The sequence below is a fragment of the Diadema antillarum genome, unplaced genomic scaffold, assembly GCF_040938485.1.
Source record: "Diadema antillarum isolate AM-2024a unplaced genomic scaffold, OU_Dant_1.0 seq00000443_RagTag, whole genome shotgun sequence".
NCBI lineage: Eukaryota > Metazoa > Echinodermata > Echinoidea > Diadematoida > Diadematidae > Diadema > Diadema antillarum.
Window position 1 is genome coordinate 304,055 of NW_027271418.1, and position 8,396 is coordinate 312,450.

The window sequence follows — 8,396 nt, forward strand, 5'->3', positions numbered from 1 at the left end:
ATAATAATAATAATAATTATTATTATCATCATCATTATTATTATTATTATTATTATTATTATTGTTATCATTATTACTATTATCATCATCATAGTGATTATGATTATGATTATTAGGCCTATAATCTAGAAAATGTTACTGGAACTTATCTATGTGGCTTCTGAAACCGGTACTCGTTTGGATACTTGTGAATACACACATTGTATATATATATATACATATATATATATATATATATATATATATATATAATATGGTATTATTATCCGCGTTTTGGAATAAGAGCATGAAGACGATGAAGACAAACAAGTTGACATAATGCATTAGATTCTAACTTCATTTATTTGTAAACCAAATTTTCGACCCTTGCACGGATCTTCCTCAGGGTAGGCCTAACAGTGGTCACTGTTACCCTGAGGAAGATCCGTGCAAGGGTCGAAAATTTGGTTTACAAAAATGAAGTTGGACTCTAATGATATGTCAACTTGTTTGTCTTCATCGTCTCTCTCTCTCTCTCTCTCCCTCCTCTCTCTCTCTCTCTCTGTGTCTCTCTGTCTCTCTCTCTCTCTCTCTCTCTCTCTCTCTATATATATATATATATATATATATATATGTATATTGATTTACATGTGCAAACTGTTTACAGACTGTCATGCAATGCTTCAGGTAGTTGTTGTAGATAGAATGATCGCTAACGCAGGCTTGATTACATAAGAGGAGTAAATAATAAACACAGATATAGAGCCATATAGTACAGTGGACTCCCGTTATCACGAAGTCCTCGTGACCGGCGTTTTTATTTCGTTGTCATGATTATCGAAATTTCGTTTTAACCGAACATATAAACAATGAAAAAGCATACTTAGAGCTAGGTTAATGTTGCGGACTGAATTTTCATTTCGTTGTAACCAGAATTTCGTTATAATCGTGTTCGTTATAACGTGAGTGGACTGTATGTCCTTTTCTGTCAACGTCCAATATTTTTTGTACGATAATGCGATGCCAGTTCATGCAGTTAAACTGCAATATATCAAAGCTGTAGGGCTATTTCCACCTTTACATTATGTCAATAAGAATAAACAAAACAGTGTTAAAGTTCCGTCACTTGGCATCTAGGCTATTTAGAAAAGAGGATGCTGTTCGTTATTCCGAAGGTTCGCTATTCCGAAAGTTCGTTATTCCGAAGGTTCGTTAATCCGAAACACACAAATTCCCTATACCTAGAGGTTCGTTAATCCGAACTTGTGGCGTTATTCCGAAGGTTCGTTATTCCGGAGATTCGTTAATCCAAAAATGAAATTCGGAATAACTAACCTTCGGAATAGCGAGCTGTAACCTGGTAAAGAAACATGTAGTTGCCTATATTATGCATGCTTTCATAAAATACATTGTACAATGTAGTGATATTTACCGCAACACTGATATACAAGTTATGAAAGGTCGGTTGGTTACGTCGGCATCTCATTATTCTCCCATATTAGCCTATTCTGGTCTGTGTACCAGAATATCACGAAAATAACGTTTTTGGTCTTCTGCAAACGACACAACTGTTGCCTTTTGATTTCATGTCAAAGAAGAATTTGTTCAAGGTTTGTGTGAAGGTCAATAGGAAACTTGTGAGAGGATCATATGTATCTGTCTTCATCTCATTGCAATAGGAAACCGCTTCAGATGTTTTACGTATGCCAGCTCTCTTCAGAGCGTCTTGCGGAATGCTACCAATTTCATATGATAAATAAAATATGATGCTAATAATAATAATAATAATAATGATAATGATAATAATAATAATAATGATTAATAACATTGATAACAATAATAAAAATAGCAATAATTAATAATAGTGATAAAAGTGATAATAATGATAATGATAATGGTGAGAACGCACAATACCATTATGATAGTCATTTTTACACATGAAAAAAACATTTCATTCTTCTCTTATTCACATATAACTAACAATCATCAAAAAGATGTTTTTAACACAGATTTGAATTTATCAGAATCTGTAATACATCTAATTCAGATGGGGAAGTTATTCCATACTTATGGTGCCATTTTGCCAACAATTCTATCACCAAAATAAATGTCTTGGATTTAGCACTTATTTCAGAGTGAAGTTTTTTTTTAATTTTTATTTTTATTTATTTTTTGTTAGGTATTAGTGATGATTGGCTTGTCAATAAAAGTGTAATTTTATATGGTTAAGTACTGTAGTTGTATTCAACATGTGAATCTTATCTTCTCGTCAAATGTTCCTTTTTTGAGGGCGATCAAAGAGAGTTTCAGTGGGATAGGGATATATTTCTAATGTTCAGTCCGCATTAAATGTCATTCATGTTTGTATAAGGCACAAGTGTATATACATGTAGGTACAAATGTTATTTAGAGATACCGTATAGAATAAGGACCACGATATGAGAATTGCAGCAATTATTTGAAATGTGAAACTGAAATTTGACTTTAATCGAAAATGTGCAGTTCAAAATTCAGTTGAACTCCATTACCCAGAAAATTAAACTGACCAGCAGTTAAAAGAAAATTTAATAAAATTGAAACACTTTAACAATTTACATTTTCAGTGATGTAGCTATTCATTGAGAAGGAGTGTTCGCGGAAATTATCATCTCGAATTTCATACAGTATCAAATTTAACTCTCAAAAGAAATTACATATTTATTTATATACAAGTCTGCTTTCAAAGAATTCAATATGAAACATCATCCATTCCTTTATAAAGTCTTCGTATGTACAACAGTATGTTACTTCACATAATTATAGTGAACATCGTGAAGTTAGTAAAATCGCGATGTTAGACCGCCAGTGTAAATGGAAGTTCAAGATACCAATTCTGCATTAATCATATGATTCTGGATTAAATTCCACGTAGGCGCTGTCAGTGCTCATAATCATGTCACCAGCTGCTCTCTGTAGGGCCTATAGTACATCAAAGGGATAGAAGTCTAAATGGGCTTGTCCATTGGTGTTGCAAATACCGAATTAGCACGACGGCGGCATAACAGCGATTGTCAAGGGGAAAGACCGGAAGTGTGACGTCACCAGCCTACCCAGTTTCCAGTCGTGCGACTGGGAAGAGGTATGCCTCCATGGACCCAGTCGTACGACCTGCCAACGCACACTATGAACGACCTGACCTTACAACTATAGTCTTACGACCGTTATGGCTTTAACAATAGGATACCAATGAAAATAGAAGCGCACGCAGTGCGCATTGCGTGCGCTTCTACTCTTTGCATAATACTGTATCGTGATTGGCTGTAAGTCTACGACCGGTCGTGAAAATTCAACATGTCAAATGAATCTCTACGACTGGCACTAACACCCAGTCGTACGAATCATAAAATGGAATCTGGCAAGACTGGTGACGTCACACTTCCGACGTCGGATCGTCGTATGTGTGCGGCGGGTTTAATACAGTTTGGGCTATAAGATCTGCCCCTTCAAAAGCCCGCCGCACATTATACGATCCGACCGGTCGTACGACCTTAAGACCGGAAGTGTGACGTCACCAGTCTTGCCAGATTCCATTCGTACGACTGGGTGTTAGTGCCAGTCGCAGAAATTTGACATGTTGAATTTCCACGAAGCCAGAACGGTCGTAAGACTATTATAGTTGTATAGAGGTGAGGTCGTATGTGTGCGTTGCCAGGTCGTACGACCTTGTCTCAAGGTCATAAGGTCGTATAGTCGTTCACGAGTCGTTCACGAGTTGTATAGTGATTGGCGGGATTTAGTTCCAGTCGTAGAGATTTGACATGTGGAATATCCAAGACCGGTCGTGGGCTTTCAGCCAATCACGATATCCCTACATTCGTGAAGAGCGCTACCGGAGGATATCAGGCCTTAGGCCGTCATTCATTTCAGCTAGACCGACTGCTGTGCTGGAGCTGACTCTGCTAAATTCTGGTATGGAAAGGCTGGAGCCGTGCTAGAGGCTGATGTGACTGCGGATGACCTGTTGGATCCCGGGCTCTTTCTAACCGTACGGGCCACCGCAACACATCCGATGATGATGATAATGAGTGACGATACACCTACGAACACCAGCGTTCCGATCACGCGCCCTTTATCAGTATAATCTGAGTAGCACATGAACAAAACAAACGATAAAGTGGCATGAAAAGCTATGTTAAAACTTATTTTAGTTTTCTCACATGCAAAATACTAGTAATGTCTCAGCCCCATGAATAGTTGTGGAAAGGTATAAACGAAGAAAAGGGGGAATTACATGTATTATAGACGTTAGTTGCTTCTACCAAAATCAATATTTTGAATTCCAGTTCTACACGATGTCAAAGTTCAAGGTAAAATCAGACAATCGCAGGACGGCAGAGGATTCATCAAAATCTATCACCTGTATGCAAACATTCACTGAATTTTCTTCTTTTTAAAAGCATGAAATCCACAAAAATAAGACGCTTCTCTTTATAGTCTTGCAATAAAAAATTATCTAGGCCTGCTAACTCACAGGGGAGGGGTTGCACTTTGTCATGCAGTAATCGACCAAACATGACTTTCGAATGCAAATCGTTGAGGGTTTCTGAAAGTGACGACATCGTTATCACTCCAAGCTGGCGTGTGTGGTTAAATTATTATATTTTGCCATTACTGAAACTAAGTAAAATTTTTAAAACCCGTAACATTAGCTTGTTGGTCCAATTTTCGTGGTGTGTGTATGTGAGAATGTGTGCATGTGAGGAAGAAGGAGCATGTTTGTAGAATAGTAAAAGATATGGATTATGTGGGGTGTGTGTGCCTGTTTGATATTTTTGTTTTGTTTTGTTTTGTTTTTGTGGTTGTTGTTGTTGTTGTTGTTGTTGTTTTGTTTTGTTTTGTTTTGTTTTGTTTTTTTTTTTTTGGGGGGGGGGGGTGACTGGAGTGCTTCTCTCACCCTTGTATTGACACATAACACCAGCGTCCTCGTTGTGGCCACAGTTGTGATCGTAGATGTCATTTGACGAACACTCCGAAAGAGATGATTCCCATCCAAAGCAGTTCACATCGTCGAGAAAAATGGGACCTCGACCCTGGCCGTAAAAAGCGCCCCTCACCGCAGTGGAGAAGGTGTTGTATCCGAGTTGTCGGCAGACCACTCTCGCTTCGACGTTCGTCCACCCATCGTCGCACACCGTCCCCCACTGGTTGTCGTAGAAGATCTCGACCCGACCTTCGCTGTCCGATGCCCCTCCTACCAAACGTATGGGGAAGTCAGGCCGCATAGTGGTGGGCATCATGACAGAGGATTCTGTGGTCGTATTTAGAACTGCAGATGCAAAAGAGCTTGCGTTACCCGTTATTCATTCTTCTAAGAAACTTATAATTGCAATCTCTCACGAACAGCCAAAACGAAGTGGAACGGCATTCCACGCTTATATCTCTTTAAAGGGGCCCTGAAATCCAAATGCATGTTGATTAGTGTTGATTTATGATACCCTCAACATCACTTTTGCGGTAAAACAAATATCTAGAAACATTCCAGATATTTTTAACGATTTTTTTCTTCTATTTTTCTTCAGATTACTTGGGAACGCCCACAAAAAAAAATCCTCCCAAACCAATCAATATTGATATTCTTGAGATGACAGCATCTGTCAATCATTGCTAAAGTACTGAAGACATTGGAATGCACCTTCCTCTCCACTCTGCATAACTTGCATGTTTCTGTCAAATAATTAGTATGACTAACAAGAGTCATGGGGAGGGAACTTGCAAGTTATGCTGAGTGCCCTTTTTTTAAATTTGGTGGCCCGGCTTTCATTTTTGGTGGCCCCGGGCCACCGGGCCACCGCGTTAGTGTCGAGCCCTGCCTAAGGTTATAACATAATTTAACATAATTTACGTTCTTCCTAACCCTAACCCTAACCCATTATTTTTAGCCTCTGTCGATCTTTTGGACTTTAAAGATATTATAGGGATCACAGTTTTATTTCTCAAACTTGATTCACGTTTCTTTTTGAGTGAAATGTGTTGTTTGTTCTTATTGTTATATAGAAGAGCACCTAAGCATGAATGGTAACTTGTCAAGTTTTGCAATTTTTACTTTTGTGACCTGGAAGAGAAAAACAAACATGTTCACTCATGCGTAAAGTTTCACTTAGTCTTTTTATCGACCTACCAGGTTGATAGCCAATTAAAGTACCTTTAATATGGTATATAATACAAAAACTTTTAGCAAAATGTTCCATGAGAAATATATACTTGAAAAAGTGTTTACTTTCTTTTTTTGCTGAGTGTATTTGGAATTCATACAAAACAAACAGACATATTAAGATGAAAGTTGAATCAAACAATATTTATTACCCAAATTCACAGTTGATGTACTCTGAAAAGAAAATGCAAAGACCAATAAAGATAATGGAGATACAGCAGGCCTAAGTTTATATTTATCAACTACTGGCATGACTGGGCCTAGTTTGTTCAGGAAACAAAAGCAGTTCAGATTTTCAAACATGTTGTTCAAACTTGTTTTGTTGAAATAAATATCATTTTAAAGCATGTTTGACTGTTTTCATTACCAATGGTCCGTGTACGCCTTCCAACTTTGACATTTACCTATAGGATGTCCCACTTTACCCCCCACTGTCCCATTTCTCCCTCGCTGTTGTCCCACTTTACCCACGGGTGGGTCAACTTCTTCCCCCAACTTGGTTTTTTCTGTTCATTAACTGCAGAAAATTGAGAACATATACGTGCCACCCCTGGCTCCAAGCTACCATATGAACCTTCATGCAAGCCCGAAAGGAAATGTAATCATCTATATTTCTATAAAAAAAAAAGATATAAGAAGAAAATCGGCGAACTTGAAATAATGTCCCACTTCTCCCCGCTCTCCCTGTATACACTGTAGCTGTAGGCTATAGGCCTTATCCTTAAAGGGATAGTACAGTATTGGTGGAGATGAGAATTGGGCTTTTAACTTTTTACGAGATACCAAGAAAACACTTATGATATAGTACAGAACAAATCATTTTAAGAGGAATTCAAAGTTTATTTGATGAAAATCGGGTTTGGAATGACTGAAACATTTAAAAACAAAGTAAAACAAAGCAATCGTAGTAAAGTGTGGGTCCCACACTTTATTAGAATCCCTCTTTTTTGGATATCTCAGCCATTTCAAAACCAATTTTCATCAAATAAACATTGAATTCCTCATAGAATTACAAGCTCTTTCATATTTCATAAGAGGTTTCTCATTATCTCACCAAGAAATGTGAGAAACCTAAAGTTAGGTCTCAACCAAAACTGTACGATCCCTTTAACTGTTAGTATATATTGTACTCTGGGGAGAGTCTTCCATATAGGAGCGTACTGATATAATACAACCAGGGAGGTGGTAGAGACTCTTCCACCACCCTGATACAACATTCAACGGTATTGAGCACTATAGCTGCGTTCATCCTAGTTATTCACTTGACTCATACTAATATTATGTACTCGGAAGCTACATCATGATTCGACTTGCTACATGAAATTAATGAGGAACTTATGAGGAGTCAGGTTCGGGAGAGAATAGCCCTACAATGTATGTGATCTGGAATGGCATAATTATGATGGTAAATAATTAGCATACAGAAAATCATGAGAAGAACTATATAGGCCTTCATGTAATATGGTACACGTATATAGCAAACTCACGGCAGCTGACAGTTCCTGCCACAGAACAGAGCACCACCAGTAACAGGAAAACACGCACGATTTCACTGTGAACATTCGGAGCCATTATACATAGGGACCAGCGTCTTTGGTTTAAAAAGCAAGGTGACCTTTTCGATCTCACCTCCCTATTATAATACGCCACGCGATATCGTACACGTCGAGGGCCGTCCGCTCGCTATACAATGTAGGCCTACTTCGTATCGTATTCACTGCACCGTGTGATGTACACCCCAAACCATAGAGCTGCCCTACCTTAGTCAAATGACAATAACAATGACGCTCACTGACATTGACAATGAATTTTATTTCAAACACGGCTCCTCATGGGGGCATAGAAGAAATACAAACATCAAATACTGTGAACGTCATATGATTTGTTCCGGTATAAAGAAAGATGACTCCTCTCTCGTCTCGAACTACCATATCTCTATTCTTCATGTTCTTTCCATGTCTTTCTAAGGTCATAGAAAGGCTTGTTTATAACAGACCTTGTGTTTGAGAGTGTGTGTGTGTGTGTGTGTGTGTGTGCGTGTGTGTGTGTCGGTGTGTCTGCTTTTATACGAAATGATATACTGAACCAAGACCAATGGTTTCAGGAAATTTCATTGATTTACAGAAATGACATTACCCCAATTGTATACAGTGTCGACTGCCTCAGCTGAACAAACATGTCATCGGTGTGTTATGGACCTATAGGCAAGGCATAGGGCCTATTCGCC

The 8,396-nt window shown here is 38.3% G+C and overlaps 1 protein-coding gene across 1 annotated transcript; it reads right to left on the reverse strand.

Moving 5' to 3' along the window:
• Positions 1 to 3,832: 3,832 nt before the first annotated feature.
• Positions 3,833 to 7,972, reverse strand: LOC139732700 (neurotrypsin-like). Its single transcript, XM_071643553.1, has 3 exons — positions 7,657 to 7,972; positions 4,913 to 5,284; positions 3,833 to 4,100 (listed from the first exon to the last, which is right to left on the reverse strand). Exons 1-3 carry the CDS (start codon positions 7,739 to 7,741, stop codon positions 3,886 to 3,888), a joined length of 672 nt encoding a protein of 223 aa, XP_071499654.1. The 5' UTR covers positions 7,742 to 7,972; the 3' UTR covers positions 3,833 to 3,885.
• Positions 7,973 to 8,396: the final 424 nt, after the last annotated feature.

Coding starts and splice junctions, on each gene's coding strand:
- LOC139732700 (XM_071643553.1), bottom strand. CDS start 7,741: ATGGCTCCGAATGTTCACAGTGAAATCGTGCGTGTTTTCCTGTTACTG. Junction 5,285..7,656: donor GGCAGGAACTGTCAGCTGCC/GTGAGTTTGCTA, acceptor TTGCATCTGCAG/TTCTAAATACGACCACAGAA. Junction 4,101..4,912: donor TGTTATGTGTCAATACAAGG/GTGAGAGAAGCA, acceptor TGTGCTACTCAG/ATTATACTGATAAAGGGCGC.